Source organism: Phragmites australis, chromosome 4 (assembly GCF_958298935.1).
Source record: "Phragmites australis chromosome 4, lpPhrAust1.1, whole genome shotgun sequence".
NCBI classification, from domain to species: Eukaryota; Viridiplantae; Streptophyta; class Magnoliopsida; order Poales; family Poaceae; genus Phragmites; species Phragmites australis.
In genome coordinates this window covers 48,757,821-48,779,930 of record NC_084924.1, presented here as the reverse complement: position 1 = coordinate 48,779,930, position 22,110 = coordinate 48,757,821, and the positions used below count along the sequence as shown (strand labels likewise).

The window sequence follows — 22,110 nt, the reverse complement described above, 5'->3', positions numbered from 1 at the left end:
CGAGAGTAAATTTTATGATCCTTTTATGAATTCTCCAGTCATCATCAATATAGTGACATGTGACACACAAATAGCCTAGAGTTTGATTCGAGGTCCATAAATCAGCCGTGAGAGAAACTCTAGAAGTTGATTTCTTTAAAATCTCTCGTAGAACTACCTTCCCTTTCTCATATGTACTAACACAATCAGCCTTGATGGTAGTTCTAGAAACTAGTGTGAACCAAGGATTTAGGCTAGCAATAAAGCTTCTGAATTTTGGGTACTCAACTAAGCTAAAAAGCATTTCATGCACAACAATCAACTTAACCAATTCCAATCGAGATACTTCTTGATCAAATTTCCAATCTTTCAAAGAAGCATCACTATTAGAGTTCATTTGAGCAAGCATACGATCCAATCTAGTTTTTTCATCACAACTTTCCAAGTGCCTACGACAAAGCACTTGTGCCAACATCTCGAGTAGATTTGAATAATTTGTTGCAATGCTTGCACTTAGCTTGCACAAGAGTCTGACTGTCATATATAGGCTCAAAATCAATCCATATGTCAGATCTAAGTTTGCGTCTTCTATTTTTACGTGAAGATTCTAACCACATGCATGGAAAGCATATTTCAAGACAATGGCATGAAAGCATATTGCACAAAAGATATGCTTTTTATAACAAAATAGTAGCAGCGGATTACAATACTTACCATGACTAGGATTACTTGCTTTCTGGCGAGAAGAAGATATTAAGATTGGGGATGGAGACCTAAGCCTTGGCGACAACATTAGCCTTATCCTTGGAGACTTCACGACCATTGGTATTATTGATGAGCTGAACCGTTTTGCATCTGGTGCCTTCGCTTGATTCCCCTGGGGATCTTCCGCTTTGCCATTGAGGACAAGTAAGTTAGTATCTTTTTTTCCAACATGGAAGTTAGTACCTGATAACTCCACAGGCACTAAATTCTGAATAATTTGTAAGACTTACTGAAATGAAATCAGTGGGTAAAGTCTGACAAACTATCTGCTACGTTAAAATCTCCTCTCATGCGTTTGTGTGTAAGGTATGCAACAACATTATTTCAGATGTATGCACCATCTCAAGAAAACGAAATAAAAGACTAGCAATTGTAAGAGCTAGCATGGCTCATTTTCTGAGTAGGTGGATCCCTGTATGTTAATTGCAACTGATGATAGTCTTTTGTTATAATGTATAGGTATCTTGCCAGAGAGAAAAAGCGAGGAAAAGCTCTAGACGCTGTTGCGAATTTTCACTTGCAAAATGAAGCAGTAAGTTAGCCACTATCACAAGTTCAGAGCTGTGTATAGACCAAAGAACACATGAAACCCTGCAGATCTACTATGCTACATTAAGAACGACATCACACCACTACAAATGAAGATTCAAGAAATTACCGATGAGACGGCAGCAGAGGAAGGAGGAGGAGCGGCGACAGTGGAGGAGGTGGAGCACGACACCGTGGTTGGTGGCGAAGGGCGCGTAGACGACCGACTTGGCGGAAGATCCTGATGAGCAAGGGTGGCCATGGAGGGCTTGCAAGAGATTGGGGCGGTGGATGAGGCAGCAGAGCCAGGGGAGGCCGGCGGCAAGGGTCCGCCTCAGCCATGGGCGGCGGCGGCTTCTCCCATGGTGCTATGCGGGGGCTCTTCTCGTGCAGCTTCGCGGGCTCGCGGTGCCGCTGGAACTGCTGGCTTGCCCGTATGGACCCGCTTCATCGAAGTGGGCTGATTTGCGGCGCTATGCGGGCTCACGGTGCGGGCTAGTCCAATGGGGTGGCGGCACGGCCCGCCCCACTTACAAGCCTACCGGTAGATGCTGCGCCAACGTCAGAAAAGACATCCTTTTTGCAGAAGTGTTGTAGCGTGACTCTCTGCTGAGTACGTGTATGTCTGCAGCCTGCAGGAAGGAACATCTTTGGTGAAAGTAATTGCTGCTGATCACACTGAACAATTGGTGACAGTTATGATCTTAAATAAGTGAAGAAAAGAAATGGATGCTCTATTTGTTTAGCATTTGATGCACTTGCTTTACCGAACTTGGTTAAGATCATGTACAATTATGCAGGTCATTGATTAACATACGAGGAAAGATTAGGCCAGGAACACTACGTGTATGCAGGTCATCGATTAACATACGAGGAAAGATTAGGCCAGGAACACTACGTGCATGCGGCACTTCAAGTCGATACAAGAAAGAAAGGGCAACCTTTTGCAGTGGCGTCTGTTGTATATTTAGATCATCTCCTCCTGGCGTCATTAGGCCACAAAATATAGCTAGCTAGCTACAAGGTTTTGAGTTCGCCAGACTGAATAGGAAAGAAGAGGCACTTCAAATGATACGGATTGTGCAGAGTCGAAAGTCGATGAAATTTTATAGTGGCATGCCTGCGTGCAATATTACCGTACCCTGTCAACAAGATGCACGTACGCATGCTGGAAGAAGTCGCCGTCTTTTTCAATGCAACCGATTAGCCGTTGCTATCGAACCTGATCAGCTTACACATACAACAGAAAAGTTCATCCATATCAGCTGGAAAGATCAGGATATTTGCAAGTGAATGTTCCTGTCGAAATTACACTTGACGAACCTTCTGCACTCGTAGCTTAAATTCATCGATATGATTCGCATCTTATCTGAGACGTAAGTTGCTCTGAAACCTAACATCTATGCCATGTCGTGATGCTCCATGTCGAATAGCTGAGCTTGTGATCAATATAGCTCCATGTCCCCCCCCCCACCCCACCCCCCGGCTATGCTATTGTGCAGGCTTTTGGTGATTGCCTCCCTCCCGCCTTGATGGAGGCCGCCACGAGAGCAATGAGACGAGGAACTCAGAATCGACAGGTCACGATCTGCATCTGTGCAATATTAGCCGTTTCATGCAAAGGAAAGAGACCCGTCTCCTTGTTTCTTTTGGACAAATGGTGGCGAATCGGGACTCTATAGTCTCTCCCAACAACTGTCCATAGAGAATCAAGCCCTGCTCGAGTGGTTAGTAAAGCTAGTTTACTCTTAGCTTATCAAGCTTCTTACATGTCTCACTAAACTGAATTTTTCTTTCAATGTTAGGTGATATATCTGTTGACAATAATGACTTTGTTAATCTTTAACTTCTGCATCTTCGATCTTTAATAGATATTGTATGAGTACATGTGCATAATGGTGTGAATATGTACATGTATTTTCGAGTTGTACCGGCTTCTAGAAAACGGCTCTCCATAGATAGAGAGCTGGTCATATGCTATAACAGGATAGGATAGCTGTCAACTTTCACTCGTTCAGCGTCACCATTAATGGAGACTCTTAAGCTGAACTAGTATCTACCTAGGAATACAAGGAAGGAGACCACGATCCTTGTCTTTCAATTTCCTTGCAAGCCGCAACCCTTGCCCATCGATCCGTCGGACGGTGGCGAGGATGCTTGGGGACGCCCACGCCGGTCTGCAGGTCGATCTGGCTCGTCGGCGGCGCGGCCTCCGGCATCCGACATGGTCACCGCCGTCAGTAGACCGAGCTGGGCCACGATCACCCGTTCACGAAATGCACTCGGCCGGGTCGTGATTATACTCGTCCGCGACCCATCTCCGAGACGGGCTGAGCTGGATCGAGATTACTATTCACGCCCATCATTGGAACAGACTGGGCCGGATCGCGATTATTATTCGCGATCCATCTCCGGGACGGGCTGGGGCCTTATATTCGTCCAACAAGAGATATCCAATAGTGTCTTATTTTCAAGAATTTTTTTTAGAACTGGATGATAGCATGTTATGCATAACATATTTTTTTAGAATTTTTCAGAATTATTTCTATATATTTTTTAATTTTAACAGTATTGAAACACAATATTTTTATATTTAAACATGTTGCCAAAGATAGGAAAGTTTAGACCTGTAATTTTTTAAAATAGACACATATATTTACATTTTTATTTTAAAAAAAATAAAAAATTTGCATTACGAGGGCCTAAAGGGGTTGAGTGCACGCTGCAGGGCCCAGAGTGGCTCGATCCTCTTAAAAAAAAGTTAGTGACTCGAAATTTGTCATCAGCCCCTCTCGTTCCCCGAAAATGAAAAGGAGCCCTTCAGTATCAGGCTGCTAACTACCAAGCAAGAGAGGAGCAAAGAACATCGCCGGAGTCGGAGACGGCGCCACGATTCCGGTTGAATAAACCAGAGAGAGAAGGAGAGGGCGGAGGCAGCGCAGCGATGGGTAGCCCTCTGGGCGGGTGGCCGTCATACAACCCGCACAACTTCAGCCAGATCGTCCCGGCCGACCCCTCCGCCCAGCCCTCGGTCGGTCAGCACATCCCCCTCTTGGCGATCTCCTTTGTAGTATACTGTACTGCTTGTCTCCATGCTTCTTGATGACCTTGCATAGGCTCGAATAGTTTAGTTAGACTCTGCTGCCGTAAGCTGCTGTGTTATCAACAAGGAGAAGTTTTGTCTGCCCGGGCAGGAAGCAGGAATCGGTCTTGTACTTGTATCGTGCATTCGTGCGTATCTGCTGAAATGATGATATGGATTGGATTGCTGGAGATAGAGGGTATGGTTGTTTGTCTTAGTTCAACTGTTCAAGAATTGGCTCATTTTGAGAGGGCTTAATTTGTGCACAATGACTAAACATTTAGGTCTTGCTTTTTTCACATGGCTACCCTGAGATCCAGTTGGTGTGGTGCGATGGACTAATGGTAGTAGTTGTTTCGCGTTTCTTGTCGGAACAACATCGCATCGGCCACTCACATTGCAAAGCATATATTCAGTTGGCGTGGTGCTAATGCTATTTGTTCATTTTTCTGTTCTCTTCAGAACTTCATGTTAGCAACTTATACTATGACCCATATACTCGATTGACTTGGTGCTAATGGTAGTTTTTTCCCCCATGTTTCTCATCAGAATGTCACACCAACCACTTACATTGCGACTCACAGGACAGATCCGCCTCTCAATCAAGGTAACCCCTTTCCATGTTGTTAAACCATTGATCTTGTGCTGCTCCCTTTTGTAAATGTATCCTATTTGATTTCCTCATTATGCATTCCATGTAATTGATCTCATGCAATTGCTCATTCACATTAACGACAAATATTTTCTTCTATTATTGTAGTACTATGAACTTTCTATATTGTAAATTAGGTCTCCAGAACTGTTTGGTCTGTAGGCGGATGACTCTCATTGCTTTCAGGAGTGGAGCATGTTTAGCAATAAAAGATTTTGGGCCCGGAGTACATAAGATTTGCAAGTTGCAAATGGTGATATCAGCCAGTGACTGAAGTACTGAACACCTTATCTACTCAAATGATGGCCTGTGCTATGTTCACCTGAACCCATAGTCCATAAATTCGTCGTTGTTGCTGGTAATCAGCAGCTAATAGATACGATTGATAATTCAACGGTAGTTGTCTTAGCCATTTGCAGTACAATAACTACTTGCCTCGCTGGCCAATTTACCATTTGCTAGTGGTAGTAGTACCAGGTACCAGCTGTGACTATAGGATTTCATACAATCTTTTTCTTTCCTGCAAATGTCCTGGTACTGACCCTTTTCCAGTGTTAAAGTTTTACCTTCAAAACTCAATTAGGAAATGTTTCCTGTTACATTTAGGAAATTCCAAGTTCTGAAGGCAAGCTTCCTAATTTTCCTGAAACACATTGGCTGACAGCACATTGGTATGATTCCTCTAGTTATATAAAAAGTAAAGCCATTTGTGATGCTGATTCAAATTACTGCGTAGTAAGTGTTCATCTCAAATACAATAGTTCAATAGAGTTGAGATTGACACCATGGTTGATCATTGTTCTTGATATCTTTACACTTGGTATGTCCCATATGTAGCTTACATATATTATGGCTAAGTTGGTTTGCCTTCCGTTCTGTCATGTAGGTCCCTCAGGACCATCACACTGATTTATATACTTAATCTCCAAACGAGCTTTAATATTGGAGCATGAGGAAGAAGAACAGAAGGTTAAGTAGTGCCTCAAGGGCCAGGATATAGCAGGGATGTTGGTGCTCAAGAATCAAAATGGAACAAAAGGCCAATTAGATGCATTTATTACGTTACGCCTTCAAAGTAGTGTGTATCAAGACTTTCTCGGGAAAGTTGAACCATTGGAGATTTGGAGCCTTCCAGTTGAAAATGCCATCTGCATAGAGCGCTAGAACTGGGATGTCCTTGAGAGGAGTAAGTTAGGTCAATCGAATAATAAATAGTAGCCTAATGATCACACCGATTAGGTTTTTTTGGCTTAAACACTTTGGTTTGTCAATCCCTATAGCATGTACGCCTAAACATTTACCAGGCTATGCCAAAGCAAAAGAAGTCCTTATGCATTCAGGCTTTTGGCCCAGCCATGTCCTCCACATGTAGTCAGTGAAAACACCATTGTGCACTGCTTATCAACTGTACATAACAAATCGAAGAAATATGCTATTGTTTAAGGAGCAAAAGGTACCAGCAAAAAAAATGTCATATTAGGTATCTTTTTCTAGGTCCGACAGCATTTTTTTGGAGAAGTTATTTGTGAAAAATTCAAGAATTCAAATCATCTAAAGGGATACTTAATTCTGTACTGTACATCGGACTTTTGCTACAAACTTTTGGTGATTAAAATTTATTAAATAACATGCCATTGGTTCATTCATCACAGGCATGGAGTTGATCCCTAAAAAAATATTGGCAGATTCTATTTCTGCTTTCTGTTTGCATGGAATTACTGTGGCAAAGTTTATTTCCAACCTGTGGCAGATATAAACAAATTGTTACCAGTATAGCTGCCAGTTCCTTTTTCCTTGTACATGTCCTGTGAGTGCATTAGTTTATCGTATTTACTACTGTGCAGTCGACAATCGATGCTCTCCACGCCAGAGTTAGGGTTGGGGGACTTCAGGGTTTCGGGGCTTGGGGGATGCTCCAATGGCTGCCGGGCTTAAAAATGGGTTCAGGGGGGGAGGCAGGCCGGGCGGAGGAGGCGGGGATGCTGCCTGCCCCGGGCAAGCGACGGACTTCCGGTGGGCCAGCGCCAGGGCGGGGGCCTCGGTTAGCGCGGCGGGGTGGCGGAGGCAAGCCCGGTGGCGGGGACGTTGTCGGGGATGGTCGGAGGAGGGTGGTAGGGCAGGGCGGTGAGCAACTGAGCTCACGCGCAAGGGAGAGAACGCGAAACATATCGGGAGGTTGAAGACGACTCGACGGACGTCCGATCTTCATCCAACGGCTACAATACGTCGAGTAAAGGATACACTGATTTCAGTCGAGTGAGAAATAGCACGACCCTTAGTTTACAGATATGTCCATACTTCATAGTAGACCAGGCTTAATAAACTGCTTCATAATCTTTTTCAGTTTTATTCAATTTTAATTCCTCTAGAGCACTCATCCACTTCGATGCGTCCAATTCCTTCCTCTGCTCTGCTGTACGGAAATCATCTTTGTTGTATTTTCACTGCTTACTGAGAACTGACATTGCATGCCCTAGAACTGCAGTGATAACAACAGAGTCCAGGAACATCCTGCTGAGGCACTTCTATCAAAATTCCGAGGAGAAGGTGAGCTGCTAGTTAGACTTCCATCAAGGTTTTTTTTTATAAATTAAATTACAGCACTACAGAACCTGTGCTTAAAATCATATCCTGAACTCTAGCTGAGGCCAAAGAGAGCTGCTCCGGACAATCTAGCTCCGGAGAACAACAACAAACAGCCCAGGGGACCTGTTGCCGATGGTGGAAGCCAGTCGAATACCAGAAGCTAAATCGACCTGTGTGCTTGGTGGAGCCTGCGCCCTCACGTATGATAAAAAAAAAAAAGCTTCCTTACATGCATTTACATAACTTGAGTTTGAGTGCGGAACATTTCACATGGCACTAGTCCAGTCTTTTTTTCCTGCAAATGAATATGCCCATACTGCTGGCCCTACTTGTACTTTTGATTGTGCATAATTTCGTCGCGTCAGCAGCTTTTCAAAGGCTGTCGGTGACCATTGCCTCTGTAATCCTCTTCTCCTGTCAGATTATACTACTGCTGGTGCTAGCTGCTGCTGCGTCAGTCGTGGTCACGCGCGTCGCCTTTTGTTCCCTTTTCTTATCCGTCTCTCCCTCTCGTCGTTGTGCGACTCACTTGAGAACGGCGTCGTTGTCTCGTGAGACCAAGGGGGATTCCTCTGGGGTATTTGCCCGCTTGTCTGTTCGACGAGGCCGGCGTGCCCGTGCTGCGTGAGTCGTTGTCGGGGCAGCCGGGCATGTACGGCATTTGCTCTCCAGCTAAGCTGCGCGTTGCATGCGAGAGCGAACCGTGCGCCCGCTCGGCGCAGCGTTTGTTTTGCCCCTCGTTGGACGCATCACATCACTTGCATCCCTTAGCCCTTGGGTCAGGTGTTAAGGGTATAAAGGGGTGCTGAGGTGATTTAAAATAATTAATTTTATTACTAAAATAAAGTTAGTATCAGTAACAAATCTTAGCATTAATGCCATATAATCTGTTTTTTGCATCCATGTCTATATCCCTTGGTATTGGTGTTAACTTATTCTCTCTTCCTTGACTTCTTAGCACCGATAAATGTGATAAATGTAGGCGTATAGTCAATATATTTAAACTTTGATTATTGATAAATTTTTAAATATTTTGATTCAACTTTTGAAAATGGTATAGCTAGTTTTTTGTCTTGAAAAGTAGTTTCTACAACTTTGTTATATTTTGTAAATATATTATACCACTATTTAGTGGTATTTTGTAAATATATTATACCACTATTTGGTGATTATGTCGATATCAGAAACGATATTTTTTTCGTGGAGTGGTATAGCTAGCGGACAGGCCTGCATTTTTGGAATTTTGGACAGTGCAATATGCAGTGCCATTCGGGTCCATTTCCAAACAGCTCATTCGTTCAAGGGGACAGTCACAGGTCGCTGCTAGACGTAGATCTCACGGATTGGAGTCATGGACGGCGACTGCGTGTGCTGCTGGTGCCTGTTTTTCATGCTTTGATGTGTCACGAAGGTAGTGGCAGCCACGTAGGCATATCTGCGACTTTCAGAGACGTCCTATGCTATTAAGCTTTAGCATGGGCTCTCATCGTTATCTCAAAGGAATGAAAGGGACGAACACGTCAGAATCCTCAGTCCTGCCCCAGCAGAATTATTTGAAACAGCCGTGCGAAATCTGGGGGCCAGCCGAGCAATTTCACAACCTTTTGCGATAAGATGTTTCGTCCTCTTGTTTTTTTCTGTTGTCGATTCGGCTATTCTTCAGGCCGTTGTTTTGGACTCATCCGTAACTCTTCATTTTTATATAGAGGAAGAGAACATCTCTGAACATTTATGAAGTACAGCAACTCCAAGCTAGCCGTTGAAAACGAAAGAGACTTCTCTGCTGCCAAAGAACATTGGAGACGAGATGGTCAGACGTCAGACCTGTAGCATGACATTTTACTTCACAACCCATTGCACAGAAGGAAACTGTTGAGCGTTCTGATCATCACTTGCAAGTAATTCAGTTCTGTCAGTGATCAGGTTTAATAGGCATCAGATCCGTAGCTGGTGCGCGGGGAAAAAAAAAACTATTCAAAGTTGATCAAAGTCTCATCCGACTAAAGAAGAGTGGATCAAGACAAGGCGAAGAGACAAGAACCTGACCCAAATGCTATGAAACTGATCACCAGATGCAGTATAGTGGACAAAAGCATTTGCCAGGAGAATATAAAAGTTCCAAGCACTGCACGCAGCCAACTAATGGCGATCTTAAGGAAACAAAGGCTCAGATGCAGGCATGTGACCTCATGTGCAGGCAGCAAAGCAGTAACCAGTAGGGTACAAGAAGAAGGGGTCGGTTCTTCTTCTTTTAGTGCAGTAAAGCAGCGAGGAATCAGGAATGGATTGGTACAGAATGCAGTGGACTAGACAAAGCCGTACTTGCATTAGGTGGAATCCCTTCAAAAATTTTGCAAGTATTGGCTCGGGCATGTTAGTCACAACACCATGCTACACTTGTGTGTAATTTGAGTATCAAGTGTCATAGAATGATGCTCGCATATAATACAATCAAAGAGCAAGGTTATGAGATTGGATGAGGGGGAAAAGAATGTAACAAAAAAACACTGTTAATATCGCTAGCATCTAATGACAATCCATACAACCTCGTATTCCGATGTAGTATCACGTTGTTCATCATCTATACCGTTTGCTGAAGCCCCCATCCTCCTTGGAGCTGTATCTGTCTGACGTCTGAGGATGAGCATCCCTTCCGGGCTTCTTATCCTGTACATATCAATGTGATTGACAATGTGATTAACTGATTACTACTATTCAGTAAACGGAAGACGGAAAAATGGTTAAGGAATCAAACATACATCTCGGAATAGTAGGTCATCCATTTCGAGCATGTGAATTACATGCCCCATTTTAGGCCTCTTATTGGCATCAGGATCGACACAGCGAAGGGCAACCAGAAGTGTCCGTTTCAGTACTTTGGGAGAAGGCTTTGCGGACAGCTTAGGGTCCACTACTTCCTCCACTTTCCTCTCAGCGACCATGGTCTTGAGCCATTCAACCAAGTTCACCTGAAGAGAAGTCACACAGATACGGTAGAATTTAGCTTCACTAGACCTCGATATTATGGAAAAAGAAAGTTATAAAAGATGGCAACTACGCTAACCTCTCCAGGTGTTCTTGTATAATCTACAGGAGATCTACCAGTGATGATCTCCATTATAAGTACGCCAAAGCTATAAACATCACTCCTCTCGTTTAACATTCCAGTGCTGGCATATTCAGGTGCCACATACCTGCAACAGTACCAATAGTTCAGTAATGACAAGATCTAGCTTCATGTATACTAGGTTGCGTAGCAATTTGTATGGAAGGCCTCTCACTACTAACCCAAATGTTCCCATAACACGGGTTGTAACATAGCTTCTCTCCGAACACAATAGCTTTGCAAGCCCAAAATCTGATACTTTAGCATTCCATTGCTGGTCAAGAAGAATATTGCTAGATTTGATGTCACGGTGGACAACCTTCGGTTCCAGCCCCTCATGAAGATAGGCCAGCCTGGGTATGTAGAAGTTGAGTGTCAGTTTTCAGATATTTCACTATCATATCAATCTTTTAAAAGAACTTCTGTGGTTGTTTAAGCAAAGACAATATTGCTTCCAGGCAAAGATGCTTGCTTAGCACATGATACTTGAGTTCGGATTTTGACCGGTAAACATAATATCAAGATGCAGTGTATGTATTTACAAACAGTGTAGCATTGCTTATGAGCAAATCACAACAACCCTTGTGCTCTGATTAAAATAAAGCAAGCTGGTAACAGGAAGCAAAAAGAAAGAACCATTAAACGGTTGGAAAATCCGAATTGTTTTCAAAACCATAATCAAATGAGTTCCATGCACACTAAAAAAAACATAATTTTGCATATCTGCTAGGCATAGGTTGCAATCGGCTGTCTCTTTCTCTAACTTCTTAAAAGGGAATATGTGCATGACAAGTAATAGGTCCTAACAAACTTGCTAGCAAAGCACCCGAGTTCCATCGACAACAAATCTCACCTTAAATAGGCTCCATTACCCTAACCAAGACGCATGTACCGCAGCAGAACAGAGCTAATCATGCCAGCTAGCTCCTGACGTCTTCTAAAATCTAAATTATTGTGGCCTACATTTGCTTGTTATCTTAATTCCAGTCACACACATTAACCAGTATACAACATATGCTAAACTATCAACTCAAGGAACCAAGACAAACTCAGTTGATGGGGGGTGAGGTGTGGATGTACACCCCCAACAACCCAGATTTGAGTCATTTTCAACTCGAATTTGGATGTCTATTTCTTCTTAATAAAAAATCTTCTAATTCCTCCTAGGCTTGATCTCGTTTTTTAAAACTATTAACTCAAGAATAAATTTGGCAATAATACTAACACCACCAAGTACGCTGAAATTGGTACATAGCACCAAAAGAAGCATTACCCTTTAGCAGTTGCAAGAATAACGTTCATCCTGATGTCCCATGTTAGTGGACTCACTTCCCCAACATCACCATGGAGCCACTGATCAAGATTACCATTGTCCACATACTCATACACGAGCATCCTGTTCAACCATAATAGCGATATGAATCAAGCTTCCATTAACTGATATTTGAACTTGAGGAAAACTAGGAGTACAAAATGACGAAGAGATTGTATTGTACCTATAAGCACCCTCTACGCAGTAGCCAAGCAACCTAACAAGATTCTTGTGCCGAACACGACCGATTGCTTCGACCTCCACCTTGAACTCCTTCTCAGCCTGGCCCCTGGTGAAGCAGGAAAAAATAGAGTTTTTTTTTATCAGAAAGCAGAATGAAATGGGGTGAGAAATGAAACGGCGATCTAGTCCTAGAAAGCTGTGCAGTATTTAAATTTCTGTCACAGAAGTCGAGAAGAATCGAATGGACACTGGCACAGAAACAGAGGTCATGATTGTAGCAATTTGAAAGTTCTTTAGCCCCACAAACCAACCTTTCATCAGCAAAACATCTCAAGAGCAGTAAACTTGTACTCCTCGTTGCTTCAATTGGAAATAGAACACAATTATAGTCATTTCACATCCCAATCCACATATTTGCAGAACTTATACTCATCTAGCCGTACCCCATGTCTTCATCTCACTCAATCATGCGATTCAGGGAAAGAACCAGCAAAGGGAGAGTTAAATTTTTCCCCCCAAATCAAATCAAGCAAAAGGAGAAACTCACTACCCTTTTTAACATCTCAAATGCAAGAACGTTCCTACATCCTAATTCAACCCACTCAGAATTCGAACCAGCATGCATCTAAAACGAACAGATTCCTGCCCAATTCAAATCGAAAGCTCAAATGAGCAAAATAAGCATGAAGTTTCCACGAAAGAAGACACAAAGTTACCTATTATTGAACAGGTTCTTGACGGCAATCGTGGTGGAGTCCTGCAACGTGCCCTTGTACACGATCCCGTAGCCGCCCTCCCCGATCACATTCTCCTCGGCGAGCCCGTCCGTGGCCTCCTCCAGCTCCCGGAGCGTGAACCAGTGGCCCCACCCGAGGTGCGACACTTCCGGCGCCCCCGCGGCGCTCCCGGTGCTCCTTGGCGTGGCCCCGTCCCGCTCGCTCCCGCCGCTCGTCGTGGCCGACATGCCGCTGCCGGGCGTCTTCCGCGTGGGTGCTGCCGGTACCACGGGCGCATGCGCCCTCTGCTGCTGTGGCAGCGGCGGCGTCTCTGCTTTGGCAAGCTGCACCGCAGGCTGCGCCGCCGGAGGGGGCGTCTGCTGCTGCTGCCGGCGGACGATTTCTTGGATGTCCTTGGTCGGCGTGGCCTGCTGCAGGTGCTGCTTGAGAAGCTTGGTGTCGGCGGGGTAGAGGTTGGCGGCGAGTAGGTCGTCGCGCCGGCGCCGGCGGCGGGAGAGGCAGACGAAGATGGAGAGGAGCACGAGCACTATGGCGGCGCCGACGGCGATGCCGATGAGCACCCAGAGGCGGAGCCCGAACACCCCGGTGGGCTGTGACAGCCACCCGTTGAGGTACCCCGCGCTCCACGTCGGCGGCGTCGCGCCCTGCTTGTGATGATGGCCCGGCGGCGCCTCGGCCAGCAGCCTCCTCTGCCCCACCATCGCCGCCCGAAGCTGATGAAACAAAGAGGAGAGAGCCCTTGCGCTTTGGATTCTTGCCTGCTGCTTACATATGCATGCGACTTGAACCGAGAGAGAGAGAGAGCCGAGAGAGAGAGGGAGAGAGAGAGAGGGAGGGAGAGAGAGAAAGAGAGAGAGCAGAGCTGTGCGTGACGAAGGCGAAGGAGCGTGTTGGGGGAAGGTTTTGATGGGTGGGTATAGTATTTTTGTGGGGTGTGGGGTAGTGGGGTAGTGTGCCGCGGTGGCCGTTAGCTTGGGTTGCTTTATCGGCGCGCTTCTTATGACAGGTGGGCCCGGTTGTCATGCTGACCCAGTGACAGTGCGGATATGTTTTTTTTAAGCCTACGGGTTATCTCGGTATTGCCTCCGTTCTTTTTTAAATATAGTTTTAGTCTTCTATATATAAGAACAATGTTATAATAAATTTTTTATGTATGGTATATTTATTTTTCTCAATTTCTTTAATATTAATTAATTGCATATAAATTATTAATCAACCACATTTATTAAATTAAAATTCCACTTTCCAATAATCTTTAATGTGATCACTCTCGTAAAACAACACCTTAAAATCTAAAACAAGATCTATTTAAAAATAAAATTAAAATTTTAAAACAACGTATATTTGAAAACGGAAGTAGTATTTGAATGCAGACCTAAACGCATATCACACCCAATACTATAAAGCGTACTTTAAACTTACATATAAATATATATATACATATATATATATATGACTACTTAAGAGATTTACCAAATTTTAAGCTCCACAACCGACTAACATGTCAGTTTTACTATTATAGTTTATAGATGTTTTAAGGTTGTTCGGAAGAATAAATGGTGCAAGACAGTGCGGATATGGTTTGTGCCTGCGTGGTCCTTCATTTCCTTCAGTGCGAGCGCCACTGAAATTTAATCTTTTTGCAAAAGAATTGTGTGAAAGCTCTCCTTCCACTCCCCATGGATTCGTCATTTTCTTGAAGAGTAGGCTCAAGATTGTGCTGAAAATTAAGAGTGGGCTTTGCTGCTTTAGAAAAGGTCCTTGCACTGATTAGCTAATTAGGGCATGTATAAAGGTGTAGGCAGCTGTTATCTGTAGCAATCTCCATATCATTAAAAAAACAACGCTATTAGACAATTTCTGCAACCTGTAGTCTACTAGTTTCACGAAATTATATGTTTAGTATCGATTTTATCTCAAAATTACAGATTTAAATAATAGTTTCACGATATTATAGATTTAGTATCGATTTTATCTCAAAACTACATATATTTTAATAAAATTGTCGCAAAAATATAGATTTAGTACTGATTTTATCGCAAAACTACAGATTCTAAGGAATTATTCCTAACCCCATTACCATGATGATCAAACCCCGCTTGCAGTCTCATAGCAGCTATCAGCTCATGAAACGGACCGTCCAGAAACTCATAAAACTACAGATACTTTGATAAAATTATTATAAATTGTAAAATTACAGATTTAAGTAACAGTCTCACAAAACTACAAATTTAACACCGATTTTATCATAGAACTATAGATTTTATCGCATACTTGTTAACCTGACGAATAGGTTCCACTTGTAGTCACATGAACTCTCGGACGATTTATTTTATGAGCTGACAACTACTGTAAAACTACAAATAAGATACTATCGTCATGGTAATAAGGTTAAAAACAAAGATTGAAAACAACTCTTAAAATATGTAGTTTTGTAAAATTTACTCTAAGGCATATTAAATATAATACCACAGACATGAAACTTCTAAGAGAAATGAAAAGAATGAACTCTAAAATATCTAAATACGATCAAGGATTTACAGCTCTGCGTCTGTATAATCCATAGCTATGCCATACACGCAAATGGAGCTTAAATTCTCTTTGAGTTTCTTGTACTTGACCCATGGACGAAGCTATTCGGAAGAGAGAGGGTGCGGATGTATTAAAAACAAAAATCATAGCTAAATTTTAGAATTTTATCTTTAACGTACCCTCAACTCAAACCCATACACCACTCGATCTAATCTTATAGCCTACACTCTTTTCATTTTGCTTTACTTCGCCACTCCATGGACCACCCGGTTCTTCTCGATTTGGGTTTTGGAGAAGGGTTAGGTAGGTGCTGTGTGCTTCCAAGATTTGCATGGGCTGTCAGATAGCTCCGGTGACAGCTCGGCGGCACGGGGACAGGCAGCCCGGGCTGAGATGGCCGCGTGCACCGGGAAGATGTGGTCGCCAGTACGGCTAGCGATTCCTCCTCGTTTTGACATGAGGATGAGATGTTTCGAAAATATTTTGGTCTCGCACTGTTGTTTTCTTACTCGTGTAGCCCAGTGTCGGATCGGATGCTCTCTCTCGCTCTGGGGCTTGGCAATTGGCGACGTCTCCAAGAATTGGCACTGCGTCTCGCCAGCTCATTGGCGACAGCGTCCCCGCTGAGTCAAACTCTGCTTCCCCCGGCTTGTCGACACTGCCGACGCCGACGAATTGCTTAATCTAGTTGATCATGGCGTCCAAACGCAAAAATACGGGTACGCGGACGATGTATCAGCACGGCAGCACCAAATGCTGCGTCCCAGTTTATACCGTAGTCCAAGATCATCTTCAACCATATTTTTTTATTTCATTTCCTTTCTAATTTTCTTTTCTGTTTTTATTCCCTTTATTTTCTCTCCTCTCTAATAACTTTTCTTCAAATGTATTCATTAACAAAAAATAGAGATAATCCCATCCTAAAATTAATGATCTTAAAATCCCTTTATGACAAAAACTATAAAAAAACCATTATAGTACTAAAAATAGTATTATGAATACTAATAAGAAACAGTTAAAGATGATCTAACCATTTCTTTGCTCTAGGCAGGCAGCTGTTACAAAACTTCCTTCTCACCGGTCACCATTCAAAACCAAAGCTGCTGTACTTCCAAAGTTACCACAAGTTGCCTCGAGGTCAGTCGTCCATGTGATAATAAGAATAAAGTCAAGTCATGGCCAAGGTTAAAGGAGCTTAAAGTTTGGTGCCATGGCATCAGGGAGCAGGGTGCTTTTTCTGCCGGTGAGCATTTCATTTATCAAGCAACAGAAATTATCCCTTGCGTATGACACGAGTAATCAGCAAAGATTCTGATCGGGAATCACTTCACAACAAAGAAGAGTTTGGTTCCGGTTCAGAGACGAAGGTGTCACACTTTTTTTTTGTGGAAGTGAGATGGAAAAATCGGAACAACTCAGCCCTATAATGGAGTAGATTACTACTCGCGATCCATATTACTACAAAACAAAACGCACATGCAGAGCAAACAACAGATGCTAGGTGATGCAGTGATCTGTGTCACACTACTTCGTACAATGTGTTAATTTGTTCAAATGGTAGGAGTACGTAATATTGGAAGTTGGGAATGCATTAACTTGATACTTAAACTACAGCTAACCATGTCCCTCCTGTTGTTGAGCAACAGGCAAACAGTATTATTGCCACATGGTATAGGAGGTCACAAACTCACTGTGAAATTTACATTGCTGCTAGAATAATCCAACAGTTAAATGCACTCGTGCACCTGCCGTCATCAATTTTTTACGGCCAGTCTACGAACAGCGGTAACTCGAGCATGGTGTGCAGCATTAAGTACACTAACTACGTGCTGGCGTGCTACAGAACGGCAAAACTTGTCTCATGTACTGCCAGAAGATGAGTGGAGCAACTCGATTGGCATATCATTTCAAAACAGTATAACCAATTTGAACCTTATGAGCTACTCTGCGTACACGGAGCGAGTTGACCAAGAATCATGCATCTTCTGTCAGTCCAACAGGAAGGAGCATAGTGATCTAGCAGAAGAAATTAACTGCACCAGGAAGAACTGAAAATTTGGTTGTCAGAAAGCCGAAATGCTCTCCATCAGACTGCACAAAGATATCACCATTAGGCGTCACCTCCACTACTTCGATTGACTCAACTCTGCAAAAACAATATTATCAATTAGATGAAGATTGAATGAATAAAACAGCCCTCTAGTGCTGGTCTTTGTTTTGAAAAGGCCTCAAACCACTAAGAACCCAGTTCAGGAGGAAAGCAATAGAGCTTCCTCAACATAATAAAGATCTGTCAGATGATCTGACCTATAGGTTGTAGCGTATACCAAATAAACTTAGGTACAACAGTTTCAGACCCCTAGAGGGTATTAGTTGCATGAAGCCAGATAGCATTGTAGCCCATGACTCTTAGGATTTCAAGAACGCAACAAGCAGAACTTTCCACTTCAAGATTTACTAGCTGTGGACCTCTTCAAGGAAACTGTTCAACTACCTTCCTTCGGAGCAAAAAAAAAGCAATATGGTATCTGCAGTACTACTTTGTGCGTCTTCAGTTAAGGCAAAAGCTTTACAGAAGTCACATCATGCAAGCTAACAGAATCATTTCATATATTAAGAGAAGACATAGAATCATTTCATATATTATTAGAGAAGACACAGAATCATTTCATATATTTTAGAGAAGACACAGAATCATTTCATTATTGCTATTCTCATTATGCTTACTTCCTCAAACAAAAGAACCTTCAAGATGAGATTCAACGTTTGTTTTTACCTTATTGACGACACACCATTCACTGAGAGATGTGTGCCTCCATACAGCCTGTGTAGCTTCAGAAGAAAGTCGTACCATTTGAAATCTTGAAGAATAACAACCTATAAAGTACCATACAGATTAGCAAGCATATAATGTCTTAGCATTTACTGAAAAAATTTAAAAACAAATTTTGCATTTGAGTTACCTCAAGGTTGCCGCTAAAGGGATCAGCTGTTGGAGTGATCTTCATACCACCGCCAAAGTACTTGGCATTTCCTATGCATAGGGCGGTGACTTTGTGGACGGTTCTCCATTCTCCCCCATTAACCTATCAAGGGTAAGAGAAGTTGAATTAGAGTGAGCAAAAGAAAACCTGTAAACATGAAACTCATCTTCCAAAAGAAATATAAATCAAAGCACACCTTTATTCTCAGATCTCGATTACTATGTCCCCAAAAGGCTTTTAAAGCTCCAAAGACATAGCATAAGTTGCCAAATCTCTTGTACATAGAAGCAAAATAGCCTGCCTTAGCACTCCTGCAGGTGTATCATTTTTTATTTTTTTCAAATCATCCACTGAAGTTCATGTTTCAAATGGTTATTTTTCACTTACAAATGAATATCAGCAACATTAACAAAGAAGTGTGGGTCTCTGTTTGGACCCTCCATCATGCCTATGTCTAGTTTTGATTTTACTCCTGCAAAAAGGATTCACTTGTGATCTCAGATGTAGAGATTGCAAATCCATCGAGTAAACAAGTAATGAAATTATATAATCCAGCCTTTAGTTCTACAAATGTCATAAAAAGATGGGCAGAGGCACAGAGATGTCATATAATCTCTTTGTTTGCTTGGCTAGAAGTTTACCGTCTTTCTTAAAACTAAGAATACAGCAATCAGAGGCACAAAAACCGAACCATTTTATTCTGTTGACTGCATATTCATGTACTTGACTTGGTAATAAGGGACGAATCACCATTGTCCGTCCATTAACATCAAAGGTGTACATAGCACTTCAACCACAAAAAAGAAGAAAGTTTAAGGAAGAAACCTCTCACGATTCGATCGATCGCGTCACGAGGATCATTTGTCCTGGTTTATTAAAACAATAACATCAATCTAAAGAAAATAGAGGTTAGCAAATAAACGTGACATATGTAGATCATGCAGGAAAGAAAACAAAAATACCAGCCAAATGTCCGAGCAAAGTCTGATCCAGTTCCAAGTGGAATGAGCTGTTAGAGAATAACAAGGCACTTCACTACTGAACAAATCCCGGTGCATAAAACAAACATCTCATAACATTCTTATAGTTTAAGTATCTAAAAGCTAAAAGGGTGATCTAATCGGGTACACGGGCACTCACACCAAGCGCTGTTGAATGGTCAGGCCCTCGATCTAGAGCACGCACTGGACTTCCTTTCCAAAAGAAGCCATTCACCACCTACATATCCAATTAATATCCTCAACTCTGTAACCGTATGCGCTCCGAATATCAATTGTCAGAAAAACTAAACTGTTTTTAACATGGTTGTACAAACACCCCACACACAGGAATACCTCATGAAGCGTACCATCGCCACCAACAGCGACCACGGCATCAGCCCCATTCTTTATAGCCTACAGTAAGTACACGATTACTAGTGCTTAGAATAAACAAGCGCCAAGTGGAGCTTAGTACTTGACAAGGAGACATGCACACACCTCCCTTGTGACATCTATGGCATGGGACGGGCCCGAAGTGATGCACTCGCAAATCTGATCAGCCAACACCCACAAATCAAAACATTCTGTGAGAGTCAGACCTCGGAGTTACCTCCGGATCTGAGACCAAACCCGGTTTCAGACGGTAATTGCAACTCCAAGAGTGAAATTTATCATCTAGCGATCTGACGGCTTACGTTGCACTGGTCCTCGAGGCGGGTGCGGAGGTGGGGGAGCAGCTGCTTCCACTGCTTGCCCGTGCGGCCATTGGCGCCTGCACCGTGGAGTACATGCGAAGCGAGCGGCGCTTAGCGCGCGAATTGGTAAGGGCAACCGGGGAGGAGGAGGGATGCAAGAGCGTACCGGAGGGGTTGACGACGAAGACGAAGTCGCCGCGGCGGCGGTGGGAGGCGGCGACGCGGTCGGAGGTGAGACCGGCGGCGGTGGGTTGGGAGTGGGCGTGCGAGGAGGCACGCGGCAGGATCAGCGACGGCCTCGGCATCGCTGGCGCGGCCATGGCGTCGCTGGCGGTTTATCCTCGGCTTGACCCGAGAGAAGGAAGCACGCTGCTGCCGTGTGGCGGCGCCGCCTACTGCTGTAGTACGCCATGTGCTGGACGAAGCGGATTTGCAAAAATCACATGGCTACGTGAAACTTGGAATGCGCCTTCAATTCGAGCTTGGTGATTCATGTGCAGCCAGTTATCTGTAGGCGTGTTTTCTAAATCGGGCACATCAAACTCTTGTTTGTCATGAAACTTTCAGAATTCAAATGTTCCGTTGGTATTTGAATTAAAGCCATGCCTTGGCAATACAAACTTTAAGAATTCAGATGAAGATCTTTCTTTCGACGCGTCCAACCTTTTATGCTCTAAAGGGACAGATGGAAGATACGGGCAAAAATCCAAAAATAACCAACATATACGATCATATTTATCAAAATAAATAATATATTAACATATTTACAAATTTAGTATATGTATTTAGCATCCTGTTTAACAAAAACATATTTTTGGCACATAAGGTACCGAATACGGTACTGTGCACTGCATTCATGACTGTATTTGGCATATAAGATGCCGAAAATGATGCACAGTATCATATTTGATACCATAGGTGTTGAATATAGCCGCCCGTTCGTCACGCTCGTTGTACGTGTGTGTTTAAGTTTTTTATTTAACTCTCAATTTTATTTAGAAGTACAAAAATAGTCTAAAAATTCTAAATGTTTTCATGAGCAAACTAAAGCTCACTAACAACCCGTTATAATTGGTTTGATCCAAAATGCATGGACAGATATTTAATTAAAATTCTTCAGATAAACCTACTTTTATAAATTCTAGCAAATTTTAATGCCTCAAATAAATTCTCAAAAATCTAGAAAAAATCACTAATACTCTTCTCATGTGATGTACTAATTTATAAAAATATTTCAACCCTAAGTTATTTGAAGTGAATTCCTTTATAATGCTCCATTTATATGCATTTTTATTATTTTATGTGATATTCTCCTTTTAATTCAATTTGAATAAAAACTCAAACATTCATATTGATACATATAATCCCAAAAATCATAAATTAATTAATATTATTCTCATGTGATACATGACAGGTTGACAACTACTAAGATGGTAAAATTGGACAATTAAGAAGCAGAGAATCCAGGAATTGTGAATGTATATTTATATTCGTCTTTTCAAAGTAGATAGTGATACAATAAGTTTTAATATTTATCAATTAAATATAGAAAATAATATATCTGAAATTTAAACAAACAGATAAGAAGCATGCAGATAGGGATATCATGTCTCAAAGTAGGAAGATATAACCAAAAAAGAAATGAAGCATAAAAAATAGCAAGGAGATGCTTAATATTAATACAAGAGGTTTCCCGATGTTTTTAGATCGGTGTCGGTAACATATTAAATAAAGCATGTTTGAATTAATTTGAGAACCAAAGTTTTGTGCATGTTTGATTTTTTTTATTCAAATTGAATTAAAAAGAGAATATCACATGAAATGATAAAAATCCATATAAATGGAGCATTACAAAGGCTTAATATTAATCCGAGAACCAAGGTTTTGTGCATATCTGAATTTTTTTTTATTCAAATTGAATTAAAAAGAGAATATCACATAAAATAATAAAAATACATATAAATAGAGCATTAAAAAAACTCACTTTTT

The 22,110-nt window shown here is 42.3% G+C and overlaps 3 protein-coding genes across 9 annotated transcripts; 1 reads left to right on the top strand and 2 right to left on the bottom strand.

Annotated features, from left to right (window-relative positions):
* The first annotated feature begins 4,041 nt into the window (after positions 1-4,041).
* LOC133917045 (DET1- and DDB1-associated protein 1-like) lies at positions 4,042-9,875 on the top strand. 6 transcript variants are annotated; one of them, XR_009909562.1, is made up of 6 exons: positions 4,042-4,307; positions 4,904-4,961; positions 7,492-7,553; positions 7,649-7,792; positions 8,807-8,984; positions 9,022-9,276. XR_009909562.1 is itself a non-coding variant. In XM_062360993.1 (5 exons), exons 1-5 carry the CDS (start codon positions 4,217-4,219, stop codon positions 9,325-9,327), a joined length of 384 nt encoding a protein of 127 aa, XP_062216977.1. In that variant the 5' UTR covers positions 4,042-4,216; the 3' UTR covers positions 9,328-9,875. The 6 variants fall into 6 exon arrangements, 5 of the variants coding, with proteins under 5 accessions (XP_062216977.1, XP_062216976.1, XP_062216978.1 ...); XM_062360993.1 differs by lacking the exons at positions 8,807-8,984; positions 9,022-9,276 and adding an exon at positions 9,299-9,875; XM_062360992.1 differs by having other exon boundaries at positions 8,807-9,277.
* Positions 9,876-9,996: 121 nt separating this feature from the next.
* Positions 9,997-13,781, bottom strand: LOC133917044 (probable serine/threonine-protein kinase At1g01540). Its single transcript, XM_062360991.1, has 7 exons — positions 12,910-13,781; positions 12,195-12,299; positions 11,972-12,094; positions 10,881-11,051; positions 10,657-10,786; positions 10,352-10,561; positions 9,997-10,259 (listed from the first exon to the last, which is right to left on the bottom strand). The coding sequence occupies exons 1-7, from the start codon at positions 13,629-13,631 to the stop codon at positions 10,170-10,172; spliced, it is 1,551 nt and encodes a 516-aa protein (XP_062216975.1). The 5' UTR covers positions 13,632-13,781; the 3' UTR covers positions 9,997-10,169.
* A 3,249-nt stretch (positions 13,782-17,030) lies between these two features.
* On the bottom strand, positions 17,031-20,559 carry LOC133917043 (sphingoid long-chain bases kinase 2, mitochondrial-like). 2 transcript variants are annotated; one of them, XM_062360988.1, is made up of 12 exons: positions 20,288-20,559; positions 20,122-20,198; positions 19,925-19,978; positions 19,781-19,840; positions 19,587-19,664; positions 19,409-19,455; positions 19,272-19,312; positions 18,834-18,918; positions 18,643-18,757; positions 18,426-18,548; positions 18,239-18,339; positions 17,031-17,608 (listed from the first exon to the last, which is right to left on the bottom strand). In XM_062360988.1, exons 1-12 carry the CDS (start codon positions 20,439-20,441, stop codon positions 17,479-17,481), a joined length of 1,065 nt encoding a protein of 354 aa, XP_062216972.1. In that variant the 5' UTR covers positions 20,442-20,559; the 3' UTR covers positions 17,031-17,478. The 2 variants fall into 2 exon arrangements, with proteins under 2 accessions (XP_062216972.1, XP_062216973.1); XM_062360989.1 differs by lacking the exons at positions 19,587-19,664; positions 19,781-19,840; positions 19,925-19,978 and having other exon boundaries at positions 20,288-20,558.
* Between the last annotated feature and the right edge of the window lie 1,551 nt (positions 20,560-22,110).

Coding starts and splice junctions, on each gene's coding strand:
- LOC133917045 (XM_062360992.1), top strand. CDS start 4,217: ATGGGTAGCCCTCTGGGCGGGTGGCCGTCATACAACCCGCACAACTTC. Junction 4,962..7,491: donor AGATCCGCCTCTCAATCAAG/GTAACCCCTTTC, acceptor CTAGAACTGCAG/TGATAACAACAGAGTCCAGG. Junction 7,793..8,806: donor GGTGGAGCCTGCGCCCTCAC/GTATGATAAAAA, acceptor GGAGTGGTATAG/CTAGCGGACAGGCCTGCATT.
- LOC133917043 (XM_062360988.1), bottom strand. CDS start 20,441: ATGGCCGCGCCAGCGATGCCGAGGCCGTCGCTGATCCTGCCGCGTGCC. Junction 19,979..20,121: donor GCCTCGAGGACCAGTGCAAC/GTAAGCCGTCAG, acceptor TTGGCTGATCAG/ATTTGCGAGTGCATCACTTC. Junction 18,758..18,833: donor AATGTTGCTGATATTCATTT/GTAAGTGAAAAA, acceptor ATACACCTGCAG/GAGTGCTAAGGCAGGCTATT.
- LOC133917044 (XM_062360991.1), bottom strand. CDS start 13,631: ATGGTGGGGCAGAGGAGGCTGCTGGCCGAGGCGCCGCCGGGCCATCAT. Junction 12,300..12,909: donor AAGAACCTGTTCAATAATAG/GTAACTTTGTGT, acceptor CTGCTTCACCAG/GGGCCAGGCTGAGAAGGAGT. Junction 12,095..12,194: donor TGCGTAGAGGGTGCTTATAG/GTACAATACAAT, acceptor ATGGTTGAACAG/GATGCTCGTGTATGAGTATG.